Source organism: Anabrus simplex, chromosome 1 (assembly GCF_040414725.1).
Source record: "Anabrus simplex isolate iqAnaSimp1 chromosome 1, ASM4041472v1, whole genome shotgun sequence".
Classification (NCBI taxonomy): domain Eukaryota; kingdom Metazoa; phylum Arthropoda; class Insecta; order Orthoptera; family Tettigoniidae; genus Anabrus; species Anabrus simplex.
Window position 1 is genome coordinate 701,699,444 of NC_090265.1, and position 17,647 is coordinate 701,717,090.

Consider the following 17,647-nt stretch of genomic DNA (forward strand, 5'->3'; position numbering starts at 1 on the left):
AGAAGAACAAATTAAAGTAAAACTTCACTAAATGAACTAGTGTGGGAAATAAGCTCCTTTTCCAAGATCTGCCTGAAGTATGCCATAAGAACCTGTGCAGATATGAATATTCAGCTGGTCTTGTGACCTGTTAGACACATATCATTTTCACTTTTCTTTCTTCCTTGTCCCTTTGTCTCTACTGTATTTCTATATTGAAAATCCTCAGAATCAGAGAAAAAAGTAACATGTAAATTCAACAATGAATATGAAAATTCTTCTAAACTATAGAGTTACAAGTCCTAATTATTGTGTCTCCCAAGTTCATCTAAATTCTAACTTCAACCTAGTGATTCATGTGCACTGATATGCAGTTACGTTCTAAGGACACGTAATACGACTTTATAATCTGGCACTCTTCTTGCACCAAAGATAAAATACGGTATGATGTTCCAATGTTCTTATGATTAGTTGGGAAAAGCAACTGTTGCAGTAGGATGGCTTAGGTCGTGGCTGATAAACTGAAAATTTATTTAGGATAATTTTCTCTTCTACCAGGCTTTATAGTCAATATTCATATTGGACTGCAATTCTGAAGGAGTAGGGTGACTACTAAGGCTTAGAAGTGTTCTTTCTTTATTTATAGATTTGAAGTTTATTAGTTATTTAACTTAAAACCTTTAAGGCCAGATTTTAGGCACTGAGTCTCTCATTTGCCAGTTTCTTCAGAGAATCTGTTAGAAAAGAATCCTGGATAATTTTTTGTGATGAAAAGAGAAAAAAATAACCATAGCACAACAGCTCATCAGGGCCTTGGTCTATCCAGATGACTGTTTCCTATCCATATGGCCTGCGGATACTGTTCATGGTCAGCGAGACAACATTCTTTATCATGTTGCTTGGCCTTCTTGACCAAAGAGTTTTCAGGCAAATAAAAATATTTATTTTACTGAAACATTTTGTCAGATGTGTCTGTATTGCAAAGTTATATAACATGGTCTCATTAACAATTGTTGAGGAAAGATGGAAACTTTTTAATTACCTAAATAAATTTCTACATGTGCCCCATTAGTGGCACGGCTGACATTAAACTGAAACATTGGTTTCAGTCTTGTGCACTATTTTATGTGGTGATTGGGTGAGTGTGAAATGTAAACTTTACTTGGGAGCAGTAAATTTCAAATTTTCAAGGCCTGATGGTACACACTTAATGTCTCTATGCTAAAAAAAAAATTAAAAATTAAGTGATATCCTTTTCTTGGCAAACTCTGGTATAATTCCATCCCCATGTGAAAACAAGTCTGTAAATTCCTTTAGACTGGCATTCTGTTAAGTAAAATTAATTTGTAATTGTAAGTGAATAAAATATTTATCAGATATCTGTTATTCAGTCCAATTAATTTAATTTTATACTTTTCCTATAACTGGAATCAAGATATATGTGTGAAGACTATGACGTAGCTCTGTGAATCGTTCCTTATTTCAAAGCATATCATATGGCACTTTGAAAGTGATTTATGCACAATTATAACAGAAAATATTTCTTGTATTTCACTTATTTTCTTTTCATTATAATATGACCCATTTTTCATTTGTATTTTTTCACATTAATTCCTTTACCATAGAAAGCATTTCACAGAATTGATGTAAATATTATGGCACTAGAGCCCTGACAAGCCTTGGCTACCAGAAGACTGCTGCTCAGCCTAAAGGTCTACAGATAACGAGGGGACGCTTTATCAGAATGACAAATCCTCTTGGATGATATTCTTAGCTTTGTATCGGGGTTGCTATCTTACCACCGGTTCCACCGGTTATCTACTCAGCTATTCTCACGTAGACCTGCTCTTAGATGAAATGAAATGGTGTATGGCTTTTAGTACCGGCAGTGTCCGAGGACATGTTCGGCTCGCCAGGTGCAGATCTTTTGATTTGACGTTCGTAGGCGACCTGCGTATCGTGATGAGGACGAAATTATTATGAAGACAGCAAATAAACCTAGCCTCCGTGCCAGAGAAATTACCCAATGATGGTTAAAATTCCTGACACTGCCGGGAATCAAACCTGGGAACCCTGTGACCAAAGCCCAGCACGCTAACCATTTAGCCATGGAGCCAGACTGCTCTTAGATCCAGGTTAGTCACTGAAATGGCCGAGAATCAAACACGGCGCCTCCAAGTACGAGGCAGGCTTGCTACGCCTAGACTGCGGGCATCACACAATTTATATTTCTACGAATATATTCAGGCTTTTAAAGAATGTCTAATTAACAATTTTTGTGAATAAATTAGAAAATTGTAATTCTATAACCTATGTTTATAACAGATGTTTTATTTCACCACTTAAAACTTGTAGATTTTTGTACCAGCCTTTAATTAAAGATTCAATTAAGAGGTTAATGCTATTCAAGATCCATTTGCACATGGCCATTACTAATCCAGGCAGTGATCTGAAAAGGAGTGAGCAAAGAAAAACCTTTAAATTCTACAATAAATACAATATCTTAATAAATAATATTGGGCTGAACAGTATCGGCAGTGAAGGTGTTGATACATCACACACCTGCATCCTGGAATGACAGCTGTGCCAGGCTCCTCCACCCAATGTTGTGGGTGGAGAGAAACCTTCAAACATTGTATACAGTTTCACTCCCTGGCTTCCTCCTAGCGGATAAACAATAATATCAATAACAAAATGCATGTTTCTCCGGTAGGACACCACGGGGAGAGAGCTCCAGTAGGAGTGAAAAGTACTTTTATGATTCCAACAGATGTTGCAAGAAGGAGCTCCGAATATGGCAACGTCTCTACACGCAAGACGATAAATGTCAGCAGGACATCAGAAACAATTTTCTAAAACAATTCCAGAATATCTTTTGTTATTTAAAAAACAGAGTGGCCTCCCCAAGAAAGTTTCAACACTCGCTGTAAATCACTCAAGTATGGTAACAGATAAAATAACATCACTTCTCGAAATATATTCAAACCATCCTGCTACTTTTTGATTGCGACTGGACCATCCCAGAAATGTTTAACATAATTTGTTTGTTGCAAAGCTTATACTGAAATTTATTTTATATCGATGAATGTTTATAAACTAGGGGGTGGGGCTGGGTAAGGGGTCAGACCCACTTACAAACACGCAGCTCGCTTACACACACACACACACACACACACACACACAAGCGCAGGAGATTAGGACCGGCTGGATTCTCAACCTATTAGTCAACTAGTAGACTTCGGTTGATCAAATCTTGATTTATTTTACTGTATTGGACACTTTATCTTAAAATTCAGTGGTGATTAACTGATACAGACTATTCAGAAATCTGTACCGGCTACCGGCCTTAATCAGAATAGAAGTAATATTTCCGGCCCTGTTGGTAAAATAACACTTAGTTGGTAACCCTACATGAGATCCGTTTAAAAAGAAAAATGCCCGAATGCTAGATTTACGGCAGCGCTATACAGTATTACAGCGTTAGAGAGACCTCTTCTGGGAATCTAGAAATGTTAACCTATAACGTGATCGTACACATTGCGTTCAATAAAGACGTTTGTGAGCCCGAAGTCGGCTGCTAACATCTTTGACTGAAATATTGACCCTATATATCCACAGAATGCTTGAAAACTGAAGTGAAATAATCTCTCTATATCAATTTGGTATAGAAAAATTACTCTTATGAACTGGAGCCTTGAACTCGGATGACATTTATCTTTTAAATTTAAGTGGATCCTTCGTGTCTTGGGATCAGAGAGATTTTACCTGATTATGCGTAACAAGTGAGATTCAGGCATCACGTACATGCGTGCTTCTCTCACTCATCATCTCCCATTAGAACTCGAAGGATCAAATTTGTTAGGGTATACAACGCCTTAAGTACTAGTTGTGGGTGTGCTGCATGTGAGAGTAGTTTGGTATAATTAGGCATGTAAAAGTTAAATTACTAACATTATGGCATCTTTTTCAATTTCAAAATATTTTAAACAATATATTTCTTCAATAGGAATTGGTTTAAAAACCTGCACTTTTCATTTTTATGCTGTTTAATAATAATAGTGATAATAATCGGTCCTTGTCACTGCCAGAGCTCCCTGTCAACATACTGGCTAACTACATCGAGCAATAAACTGAGAAGCACGTGTACTGTAGGTTCAAGGTCAATTTTTTTATAGTTCCGGTTTCTTCTTGTTTTGAACATTTTGCAGCAGCTATCACATGAATGCACCTGACCTCTTGTCAATATTCCAACATTCTCCACATACACGCATGAGGTCTGTTTCGTCGCTAGCTTTACGGGATGGCTCAGCAAATATTTTCTCAGTATTATTTCCTTCTTTGAAATATGGGACCAGTTGACCAATTGTACGTTCTTCTATGATTATTTCATCCTTTACCTATGCGGCAGGCTCATACTTGTTCACCTGTGTTTGTCCTGGCTCCACCAACTCTGTTTTGCTTTCTTCTTCAAATGTGTCATCTCTGATACAACTTCATAACTGTTGAACTATGTATTTGCTGTTTCTATAAATATGAATTTTAAAACTTATTTTTACCAGACAGAGGCAATTTCAGTAAATTATATATTGTTTGGTATCATTTTTCTTGTAATGGTGTGTAGAATTGAATATACTGTATATTAAATATTTTAATATAAAATATCAAATTAATCTATTTGCATCATATGACGAGCTGTGGTTGTGCGCAGTGTTTTGGCACATGAATCAAATGATGAGCTCAGCTTGCAATGATGCAGTACCTCACTTATCTTCATATATTAGATCCCCTCTGCAATATAATTTCTAACAATACACACTGTAGGGAATTAGAGGCATGTACTGTTGGTAAACAATGTTGTCTGTATTTCTGTGTGACACTGGAATTGTTGGTATTCAGTGTTCATCATGCAGTAGAACCAGTTTTGCGGTAATGTCGACGAGAGATTGAAAGCGGTTGTAGACATTGTTTTAGATAGCGATTATGGCAATCAGGACATTTTGAAAAATGAATCCGAATTCGAGGACAGTGATAGCAACAGTGGAAGTTACTGAAGTGACCAGCATATTGAAGAAGGTAAGGGTGAAAGTGCCACGCCAGGTTCTTTCAAATGTGCACAGCTGGTGACACAAAAGAACCGTAGTGATTGGAAACTGGAGTTAAAAAGATGATAATCCTGATATGTATCAACTTTGTGGATACAGCAGTGTTTCAGAAATACTACCAAAAAATGTATAGTCCACCCACCGTCCAAAATTGCGATGTTTTTAGGTGTTCTAATTTATATGGGATTTCTTTTTTTTAAATGAAATTAACGATTACTTCCTAGGAGACTTTTGTGTGTGCCCATTAGTGACACTGATATGGTTTGAGAAAATTGGGCAATATTTAGATTTAGATTCAAAATTAGGATGAGTAAAAATATCAAGTGAAACCTCGTTAGTGCGTTTCTCATTAACACGTTTTCCCTGCTTAGCACGCCATAAATTCATTGTCCCAATTCTCACCGTATTAAATCTATATAAAAATACCTCACTTATCACGTCATGAATTTTTGCTATTGCCACTTAGTAAGATCACATTTTTCCTAGCCCTGAAAATGTTATTTGTCATCCCTTGTGGAAGGAACGTGATTTCCAACTCGGGTAATAACCCTCGCCGCAGTTGCATGATAACTGGAAAAGGCCTTGAATTCTTGAATGTCACAGGAGAAATTGCACCTTGAGGGAGCAAGCCATTAGCCTCATAAATGCTCAGTTTTGCTTGCTTGTTAGCAGTGAAACTGCAGGATAACACAATGAGCCAGTTTATGCTTGTATTTCACATTACATTCAGAAGTTAGAAATGTATTTCGTGCTTAGTTGAACAATGACGGGTAGCAAATATTTGATATAGATGTTGATTCCCATAGGGAATCTGAAATATTTGTCCTGAATGAGTAAATTTATAATACCAGTATAATAGCAAATATTTGTCGCGCAGTAGCCTACATCTGGAACATAATCGTGTGAAGTTGACCAGCGTGGTGCATATTTATCTTGTGATAGCCTACATCTGGAACATAATCATGTGAAGTTGACCAGCGTGGTACATATTTGTCTTGGATATGGAAAAAGTCGTGAAATTCCTTACTACTGAAGACAAAATTAAAGTTTGTTGGCAAGTCGACTGGCATCTACATCTTTAAGCACACAGAGTTGACGGAATGTTGAAAGTCGCACCTTCCAGTTTCAACTCGACCATTCGAATACCAATATAAATGGTCCATTATTGGACATTATAAATTTTCCAGCTAACTCATTTCTGGTGCCAGATTTTTGCCCCAGTATGCTAAGTTGGGCTCATCAGTTGGTAAATAGCACACCCACCAAGACACATGGCTAGGGCATACCATGGAGGCCACTGTGTAGGCTACTTGGAGCCACCGGCAGTGCCAATGCACTAGACTTTGTCTCATTACCAAAAATTGATGCCTGCCTGGTCATAATCGCGCATTCAAAATGATCTTGGTTGGTCGAAGTTTAGTTCTATTTGAAATGGCAGCCAAAGTCATTCTGTTGCAGTTGCACATGGCTGTGTATAACCTCCAATTCATTGTCTACGTGTGTGACCAGAAAAATAATGTGTAATAACCCACTGGTCCAAAATAAAAGGCTTTCTCTAACAATTTTTTTTTTTAGACAGAGTGTGATCTGCAATAATCTGATATTTTTTATGGGCCCCGTTCAAATGTTTTCATATTTGTTGTTTGATGTTTTTAATAATTTTCAGTGTGCTATTGTTATGTTATAAACACCATCGGAGGAATTTCTCATATTTGTTCTCTCGTGCTTTTTCACCTCTTTTAATACTCTCTTTTTATAGAGTTTCACTGTACCCATGGATATACAACGTAAAATCTAGTATCTAGTGTTTCTATGTCCCAGTAGGATAACTTTTATTTGTGAATTCAGTAGTACGTTTTCTCGCTTAACACGTTCATTTTCCTTGTCCACTGCAGAAATGTCTTAACGAGATTTCACTGTATATGCATTGATAATTTAGAAATGACGTACGAAAGAAATTACTGTACATTCATATCTTCACATGTTTATGCTCCAGCGTTTATTGGGATTTAAACGCCCATCAGAAAACATGGTAATTCCAGCTGAGCAGCTATTACCTTTCGTTTAATACTTAGTCTTTCATTTGTGAGATTTACCTATTCATTGGATGACGATGATGTCATTTGTAGTAGCTTCCTTTCTACTGTAGTTTAGAATTTTTTTCTGCTCACAACAGTAACTTTTCTCTGGAGAGGCTGAATTCCCATTTTCTAAGACGAGTTCCCTCTGTTTACCACCACCGACTTTTGATTTATCACAAGCGCTAGAGCAAAGAGACCTAACACAAGGGGAATTCAGTGTGGAAATATCATGAGTAGAAGGAACTTTGATTTGGTTGACTGATATGAAAATTATCTTGATACAATGCTTCATGACAAATATTTTGGAAGATTTGAGAAAAATGGATAGGACTGTTATACGATCCAGTTTCCATCTCAGAATTCCAATTTTTTGCCATTAATAATGAGATTGCCACAATTTTGGATGAGTTAAGCACAAAATGCAGATCACAGGTACAACTTTTATTATTGAATGGCAAATCTTATTGTAGAGCAGCCTTCAACCGATTGGAGAACAGGGTTGGATCTATTGGTGGTTAAAAAAAAAAAAAATTAAAAAAAAATTCTGCAATATTATTTTCTTTGAAATATGGGACCAGTTGGCTGACGTTCTTCTATGAATATTTCATCCTTTACATCTGTGGTAAGCAAAAATGATTTCACCCGTGTTTGTCCTGGCTCCACCAACTGTGATATGCTTTCTTCTTTCAAACCTGTCATCTCTGATACAAGTTCATAATTGTCAAGTGATGTACTTGCTGTTTGTTGAACTACGAATTATACATTTTGAGTTGAGTTATACATTGAGAGGCAACTTCAGTAAATTATATACTGTTTGGTATCATTTCCCTTGTAATGGTGCGTAGAACTGAACATATATTAAATATTTTAATATGAAACTCATGGTTTGTTATGTGAACTCGTGTCCTCGTCCCGAGATGGTGCAGCTCTTTTGAGGCACACCCTCATTGGAGGTGAGCTGCATGTACCATTTTCACCAAATACCAGCCCTCCTGCCATTCTTAAAATTCTAGCAGTACTGGGAATCGAACCCAGACCCCCGAGGATGGCAGCTAATAGTGCTAACTATTACACTACCGAGGCGGACAACGGTTTGTTATAAATAGGTCAGATAACTCGTCTTAATATGCCCATTGTAGTCATATTGTTTGGCCTGCTCTTTTTAATACATGATTATTCATTCAGAGTAGAGTTTTAGAACACTTTTTTCCAAACAATATTCACTGTGCTTTGACCATTTAGGTGTATCTGGATCTTAACATTTTCGAACGATCTTCCCCAAGATACAAGATACAACATACAATTGGCCATGACTGAATAGTGGTTCGAGTAAGTAGACACCCACTTTTTCAAGATTTTGTCCCTTGGTCATACAGAAGACTTGTCAACTAGATACCTTCCTGTCTGAGCGTATGTTGACTATTTTCTCTTAGCAGCTTGTAAGTTACTAGGAACGTTCTGCCATCTGTTGAATATATTTAGAAGCTGGGCAATGTTAGAGAATCAAAGAGTATCTAACAGTATTGTTCCACGATCAGAGGAAGTGCATACTTTCTGGCTTGACAGGTATTAATCAAACATGGCTCCATGCAATGACATCACTAAGGATGAATCACCCACTAAGTATAGAATGTATTGCGGGCTAGGGTAAGACTTCGCCTGTAATTATTAGAGTGGTCATTTAGCGATTTGATTTTAGAATTACCGAAAGTTGACTGAAGTTAAGAGACCTGTCAATGTCTGATGATTTACTGGCAGGTAATTCTGGAGAAAATAAAAAATGAATGAAGTGAATTAGTCCAGTAGAACAACTGGACAGACTTGACATAGCTGTTTTTAGGAAACCATTTTTAATATGTAAATGTCAAATAAAATAAATGAAGGTTCGAACCACTTAAGTCTACTAGGTGAGTAATAGGACGGGAGTATGTGTGTCGGAATCCCCTACGCTTGTGTGTGTGCACACGAGCTGTGTGTTTGTGATTGGGGTCTGACATTCACTAAGCCACACTTGCTATTTGATAATAGTATAGTCAGTGGAAAATAAAGAAGATACATGTCATTTTTCATTTGACTCTTTATCGTAAACAAACTTGCAACCCAAGACAATAGCTAGTTGTTAACATATTCATGTGTGATAGTTGCCTGAAACGTATTCTGAATTATACATCCTTCCTCTCATATAAGAGAGTTCACAGATATATTACCAAAAATGATCAAAGAATGTTCATAAACACACTGCCACTTCAAACCAATGAAACGTACACCTGCTTGCCTTTGTAGCGGCAACAGCACTGCAGGCAGCAGAGAGCGTTTATGCCCTGCCTGTTTACATGTGATTCAGAGAGTCATCACAATAGTCATTTCTATTCATTCTGCCAAGAGTTTACCATAATAATGTATAGTATCTGGCTAACAAGACATGTTGGTCACTATAATATGATCAATTATTATTATTATTATTATAATGTGTATGCAAATAAGTGCATCAGGACCACACAAAGTACTTAGAGGTGTGCATTTGCCTTCCTTTGGGCCCATATTTCTTTCATTCTTTTACTGTGGGCTTCTTATCTGTCTTCAAAGCAGGTTGTTCCGGTCTTCTTCTGTAGTCTTTCCTCTTGGTCAAATTGCCGTTTGTAAATTTTGAATCTGATGATTACCCAGTTTTGAACGTCTGCTGGTATAATTCCTGCATGTTTCAGATTGGTTTTGATTTTGCCAATCAATGTCATTGTGATTATTTCGGCTTTACTCCTGTTTTCGTAGAATCCGACTATTTGTTTTGTAAGTCTGTCTGCATGCATTCTTTTAATATGTCCATAGAATCACATTTTCTGTCACTCTGAATATTTGTGTATTGTTTGATTTCCTGTCTGCCTCTGAGTCGCTATTGTCCATCGGCAAGTTTTTGGCCTAGAAGTTGTATTATGATTTTGCATTCCTTTTTCTCAAGGTTTTCAATGTCTGCTTTCCTGTTCAAAATTAGTATTTCTGATCCATAAAGACGTTCTTGTTTAATGACTGTATTGTAATGACTTAGTTTTGTGTGCTTGGAGATACATTTTTTGTTGCAGACATAGTATTTTGGATTAGTTGGTGTGCAGTTTATATCTTTTGGCATTTAACGAGTTTATTTTCCTGAATTGTTTCATCAAGACACTTAAGTTGTGATACTTGTTCAATTTGGCATTTTTTGTCTCCATGAATTTTGGTGCTTGTTTGTTGCAGGTCATGTATTATTATTATTATTATTATTATTATTATTATTATTATTTATTTTTCTTATTAATAATAATAATTAATTATTAATTAATAATAACATTTGCATACTACCTGTTAGTTCGGTGATTAAACATTCCTTGTAGCTTGTTTCGTACCCAGCACCTGCTTTTCAGTGTACGTTTTCTTGAAGCATACTTCCCACTATGATGACTTTTTCATCTTCTGAACCATAACCGACTTCAGTATAATATGCTTAATGCAGGCCTCAAATCTTTCACATTCTTTCTATCATCACGATGATTTTCACAACACTTATGGGTAGTAAAAGGAAGTGACAGTCGTATGATTATCGTTACCAACCAAAAGCATTGAAATGAGGAGGGTTTAGCAGAAATGCTCGAAAGGATTGAATATCTTTCCTTATTTTCTTTTTCTCTGTAGAAAATATTTTCCATGATAACGTCAGCTTTTCCGTAATAATTTCCCCTTTGAACGTAAAGCCATAATCGGGAGGTGAAATACATAATAATTAAGGACAATTCGTAGTAGTTGGCACCTCTGTAAAAATATATAGTCCTTTAGTTAGGAAACTGACCATCAATGGGTTTGCCATAAGACACAGTAATGTAAAAAATTTTATGCTTTGGAATATAAATGGCTCATTAAAAGAAGCACGGACTCATACACAGCCATCTTGGCAATTATGGCTAGGTAGTTTTCCTTGAGGGCAAAACTCTTCCATAACTCAGCCATCATGCCGGGTATGGTACCTCTTGCACCCACCAATAATAATAATAATAATAATAATAATAATAATAATAAAGAAGACCCAAATTGATCATTTCCGAGGACGGGAGAAAGATGAGAAGTGAAAACATGAAGATGTTCTTGGAAGAGAAACGAAGAAAGGCCAAGAAGACAAATTCGGAAACAAAAAGTAATAATAATATTCTTATCTCTCTTTCCCATTACTCCTACCTGCATTCACTTATGATCATGTATTTCCTATCTTATTTCCCAGCTTCCTACCTTCAGATGTATATTCCTCTTCTCGGTAAGACACATGTATAAACCACCCTGAGCACTGTTTAAAACCAATAAATAACTATGACCTTTAAAGAACTGGATGGGAAAGTTGTGTGCATCGACTGTCCTAATGGAAATGGTTAATGTACCCAGTCGCAGAGCAGGGGTTACAATATAAACTCTCCCGTCTTAGAACTCTGAAATTCACGGTTCCATCTATTGACAAACTCTAAAAACAGTTAGTAAAATTCAGGAAACTCAATCGTCAAAAATTACCAGTGTTTCACCCCAGTGCGGTATGTGCTCATCAGTTGGATACCGCACCTTCCCAAGACACTGGCCGGCTAGCATGCCGGTAACGACACCACTGCAAGCTATACATGTGATAAGCAAAATGCAGTGCCGACGTATTAGGGGAGAATTGTATCTCCACTTGCTATATATGCCCTCCCGGGCTAGCATGACCTGAATTTTATTTAGCCATCTCAATCGGAAGCCGGCCAGTGTTTTGGGAAGGTGCAGTATCCAACTGATGAGCCCATACCGCACTGGGGCAAAACACTGGTAATTTTTGATGATTGAGTTTCCTGAATTTTATTTAGCTCTCTTAATCGGAAGCCATACTTTTGGTCATGCTAGCCTGGGAAGGCATATACAGCAAGTGGAGATGCAATTCTCCCCTAGTACGTCAGCACTGCTTTGTGCTTATCACATGTATAGCTTGCAGTGGTGTCACTACTGGTGTGCTAGCCAGCCAGTGTCTTGGGAAAGTGTGGTATCCAACTGACGAGCCCATGCCGCACTGGGGCAAAACACAGCTAAATTTTTTACGATTTGAGTTTCCTGAATTTTATTTAGCTATCTCAATCGGAAGCTATATTTTTGGTTTAAAAACTAGTTTGTATGAATGGTTTATTCTATAGTTTCACAGAACGGGTAGCCACTCTGTAAATTTGGGGTGCCCAGTGCTGCTTAATGAAGTGCTAGGTAAATTTCCTACCACAGAACTAACTGCTTCATTCAGGTAAGAAACCCTGGTCAGGAGCTAACAGTTGCCAAGTGTAGAGGGGCAGCCATATAACCGGATTGTGCTGCTCCGCCTTGCGATCACCTTATCAGTTCAGTCTACTCGTGCGTACCTGGGTACAATATCATACATGAACCACAGGTCACAATTAGGATATTTGATGCTTGGGTTTGTGTCCTGACCAATGAGAAGGACCGTATTGGGTTCCACATCTTTACGAATTTCCTCGAAATAAACGAAGCGATAAAATAATTTTTCCATGGCTGAATTGAAGCGTCGTTCTTCAGTAGACATATGTTTGTAGCGCCTCATGAAGACTTCGGCATCGACGTGGACATCTGCGATGCGCTGCGTTCCTCGTGGTTCCGTAGCCACGTAGAAAGTGCTTTCCGTGTTCTGCAACTGACGGGACATGCTGAGAAGTGGACACACTGTTCGTATGTCTGATATCATAGATGCTAGCCCAGGCCAGGTGGTGCCATAGCGACGTATAGCTTCTTCTGCAATGGTGAGATTTTTGCCCAATACACTGCTCCTGATGTGATTGGCAACAGCCTCCTCTCCCACTGCCATCAGGTCCTCGTAACGTCTGTACAACTCCGGTGATGCTTCGGCATGTGCCGTTGTGCCTGTAAGGAGAACAATTTGGTTAGATTGACTACTGACTATTTAATGCTAACCTAATATATACATGAGAATTGCAGCAAAGCAGAAGTAGAAGAAGAAGAACCTAAAACATCGTCTAACGAAACTTCCCTGAAAGGTATTTCCTGCATGGATTACATGAGGTATTGTAATTCACACATGGGGAACACTAAAGGAACCACTGATAATTATCAGATAAAACAAGCATATACATCCACAGACAAATCTATGCATCATAGCCAAGGATGCATTGTACAATTGAAGCGTGCAGCTGAATAAGGGTCTATGTTACATTTTTACCCATGTTAAGTATTTGGCGAAGTAAAGGTCTGTTTTGTTACACCTGGCTTATTCTCAGTTGTGAGCTTGAAAAGGCTGAAGAGCTTCAGTATGCCTGGTGGCAGCCATGTGCGCATGTAGACACTTATTACGCACATGCTAATTCTCTAACATAACTTGTGAAAATTGTGTCGGAGAGCCCATAGACCTTTACTCTGCCAAATACTCAACCTGGGTAAAAATGTAGTATAGACCCTCATTCGGCTGCACGCTTCAATTGTACCATGCAGCCTTGGCTATGATGCATAGATATGTCTGTGGATGTATATGCTTGTTTTGAAAAAGCTTGCAACCACGTGAAACATGAAACATTGCTGCATATCCTACATGATACTGGCATGGGTGGTAGAGATATCTGAATTATTACCAACATTGATTGATTGATTGATTGATTGAACTTGTATGGGAATCAGACCACATCGGTTAAGGTTGACAGCACAAACACCTGTGCTATTGAAATAAAGCAAGGAGTGAGGTAAGGTTGTGTTCTATCTGCACCCCTCTTCAATATTTCTCTGAAAGGATATTTTCTAAAGCACTTGAAGGAAAACAGGAGGGCATCATTGTGAATGGGATCACAATGATGATACTGTTCTGCTTGCAACAAGTGCTGAAGATCTGCAAACATTACTAAACTTTTATGGGAATCAGACCACATCGGTTAAGGCTGACAGCACAAACACCTGTGCTATTGAAATTAAGCAAGGTGTGAGGCAAGGTTGTGTTCTATCTCCACCCCTCTTCAATATTACTAAATTGTGTGCTGCACCGAGCTCGATAGCTGCAGTGGCTTAAGTGCGGCCAGTATCCAGTATTTGGGAGATAGTAGGTTCGAACCCCACTGTCGGCAGCCCTGAAGATGCTTTTCGGTGGTTTCCCATTTTCACACCAGGCAAATGCTGAGGATGTACCTTAATTAAGGCTACGGCTGCTTCCTTCCCAGCCCTAGCCCTTTCCTGTCCCATCGTCGCCATAAGACCTACCTGTGTCGGTGCGACGTAAAGCCAATAGCATAATGCTGCAGCAGGCTTGTGTTTAAATACAAAAAAGACCAAAATAATGGTCATAAGCAAACGTCATTCAACTTCTTAACTTGACAATAGCTCGCACATCACTGGAGCAAACCCAATGCTTTAAGTATCTCGGCAGCATACTTGATCACAGCTGGAATAATGCTGTTGAAATTAGGTCCCGGATTAACAGGCAAGTACTGCATTCGACAGAATGAGCAAACTTCTCTGTAATAGGGACATTAAGATAATATCTGTCTCTGTTTACTTCGATGTTAAGTATTTTCTGTCTTACATTATGGTGCCGAGACTTGGATCCTAACAGAGAACACGCCCAAAAAAGCTTTGATCCTTGTGACGAGGCACTGCGTAGCACTGAAGTACTCCAACTCGCGAAGAAAGAGTTAGAGGTCATGCAAAACATCAAAAAGAAGAAAGTACTTTTGTCATATCATTCAAAGTGATAAATATAGACTCCTACAGCCTAACTTACAAGGTAAAACTGAAGGAAGGAGAAGTAGGGGAAGGAGGAGAATATCTTAGCTATGGAATCTACGAGAATGGTATTGTCTCAGTACCCCCACTCTTTTCTGAATCACTGAGAACAAGAACCAGATCACCCTGATGACAGCCACCATCCAACGGGGATATAGTAGAAGCTCTGACTATCAAAGTGGATGGGAAAATTCTGATTATTTTTTAATTCAAATAATCCCTCTTCCACTGGCATGCTGTCAACACATTTGCTATCCCAACTACAAAAATATTAAACAATCACAGTCCTAACACATTACCACTTTCAGATTGGTATCCACAACACCATCTTAATAGAAGCAATATACATTTCTCTCCTGCTCACTTTCTAAACTGACCATGGATATTGGAGAAAGCAGAGAAGAGTAGGACACGATTCTGAGAGAGGCCAAAACCCACTCATGGCTGTACCGGGCGAGTTGGCCGTGCGCGTAGAGGCACGCAGCTGTGAGCTTGCATCCAGGAGACAGTAGGTTCGAATCCCACTATCGGCAGCCCTGAAGATGGTTTTCCGTGGTTTCCCATTTTCACACCAGGCAAATGCCGGGGCTGTACCTTAATTAAGGCCACGGCCGCTTCCTTCCAACTCCTAGGCCTTTCCTATCCCATCGTCGCCATAAGACCTATCTGTGTCGGTGCGACATAAAGCCCCTAGCAAAAAAAAAAACTCATGGCTGTAACACCGAGGAGGTGGAAAAGTGGAAGAAGAAGAATAATGACTTGACACTATCAAACTGAATTACATTTCTAGATGTATATTTAATTTAAAATCTATCCACTCTGTACCAAACATTTATGCATGTATAATAATTCCACTTTGTTTGTTAATCATCATGAAAGCAACATTAGATCTTAATTCCCAAATTCAGGAGTCTACAAATTGGCATGCACCCACTGGCCAGCTAGTTATGTTGGACAGACAGGACGCAGTTTCCCTATTCGTTACTTAGAGCATGTTAACACCAAAAAATATGGTAGATTCTCGGCCGTGCGTTGTCACATATCTGACTACAGTATAATCATTCATTCTCCGACTCTGAACAGGATCTTTCCATCCTAAATATAATTAATAAAGGTGCTCTTCTTAACATATATGAAAATATTGTAATTAACATCGACCCAAGAAGTAACCCCAAAAACAACCTAAAAGAAATCTCTGAAACTTATAACATTTTCTTTGGGGAAATCACAAAAGCTTTTTTTTTTTCCTCTCTCCAGAATACAAAAATTTCTAATGCTTCAAATTCTTCCGCTCACCTCTACTCAACTCCTCTTATTACCACTCCCCTCACCTCCACTCTTGAACACAACTGCTCCTAGCTTACAATCAACAGCAAGCAGCAGCTCCACACAGGACCGCACACAGGCCGGCCAACAAGAGAGAGAGAGAGAGAGTAACAGGGTGGAGAAGTAAGTACTCAGACGCCATAAAAACCTAATTTACCTTAGAATTTGTACAAAAGACTCTAACCATTTTTATTTTTAGTATATTTTACATAACCTCAATATATGGACCATATGGTTTGTCTGGCTACACAACGAGTATATCAGGAAATTCCACCTAGGAAAAACAAGCCCTGTTCAACCAGATATGCGGAGGTCGAGTCATAAGTCATGGCAACTTTTTTTTTTCTTGCAATCAGGAGACATCACAGAAAATCTAAGATATGCATTTGGAAACATACTTGCGTATGATGCCCCTAGATGGTGTATGTAAACAACAGTGTGGGTCTAAGCATGCCCCCAAGTTCAGTGTTATGAGTGAGAGCGTCACAAAATGGAAGTCAACAAGCAGGAGCAATGATCGTATATTAAAACAGCAGTTCTCCGCGGCAGAAATGCACACCAATGCCATGCAGAGTTGCGGGAAGCATTAGGTGTGTGACTATGATCTAATCCCCAAAGTCAAGAAGCCATTACGTGGACAACGGTTTGCTAACAAAGAGGACATCGTAACAGCATTTCGGAGAGAGGTGTCACACGTTGGCGATACACATGCAGCGAATGATATTCAGCACCTGCCCGACCACTGGCAACGCACAGTGGAAACCTTGGGCAATTATTTTGAAGGTCTGTAACCAGTGGAGACCTGTCCTTTGAACGTAATCTTGTGTATTTGCTGTCAATTCCATAATAAAACAGTGTTTACCAATGGCCTGTGTTCTGTCACTTTCCTTCAAGAATCTCCTAAAGTCAGAATTTGTCTTCAGGCACTATGCATAAGTACATGCCATATATTTCCAAATGCATATCTTAGCTTTTCCGTGTTGTCTCCTGTGCGCGAGAAAGAAAAAAAGTTGTTATGACTTGACCCTCGTATGTGCACTCTAGCATCCATAAACTTGAGATGACATCAACCTAATCAAGATATTATTCTTACTTTCAGAACACTGTGATCTTCACATTGATTTTCTTTTTAAATTTTGAAATCAAAACTCAATGGAACTTTTTAAGATTTATGATAAAATATTTTAACAACATGAACATTTTTTCAACTGTGTCCACATATGATAGAGTTAGTCATTTTGACTCTTAAAACTTTATGGATAAGTAATTCCTTTTATAGTATTTTTCTACTCTGATGGCGGGCAGCCTACATGCTGTCAGGGGAAGTGGGGTGCGGGCAGTATGTCACTGCCCAATCAGACAAAAGATCGCCTAGCGGTGGCGCTGAGAACT

The 17,647-nt window shown here is 38.5% G+C and overlaps 1 protein-coding gene across 1 annotated transcript in view; it reads right to left on the reverse strand.

The window, feature by feature from the left end:
* Positions 1 to 12,533: 12,533 nt before the first annotated feature.
* Positions 12,534 to 17,647, reverse strand: part of LOC136872229 (neurotactin) — a 402,540-nt gene continuing 397,426 nt past the window's right edge. The window contains exon 8 of the mRNA XM_067146058.2: positions 12,534 to 13,069. Within this exon, the coding sequence (XP_067002159.1) occupies positions 12,534 to 13,069 (536 nt within the window). The remainder of the gene's footprint in view (positions 13,070 to 17,647) is intronic.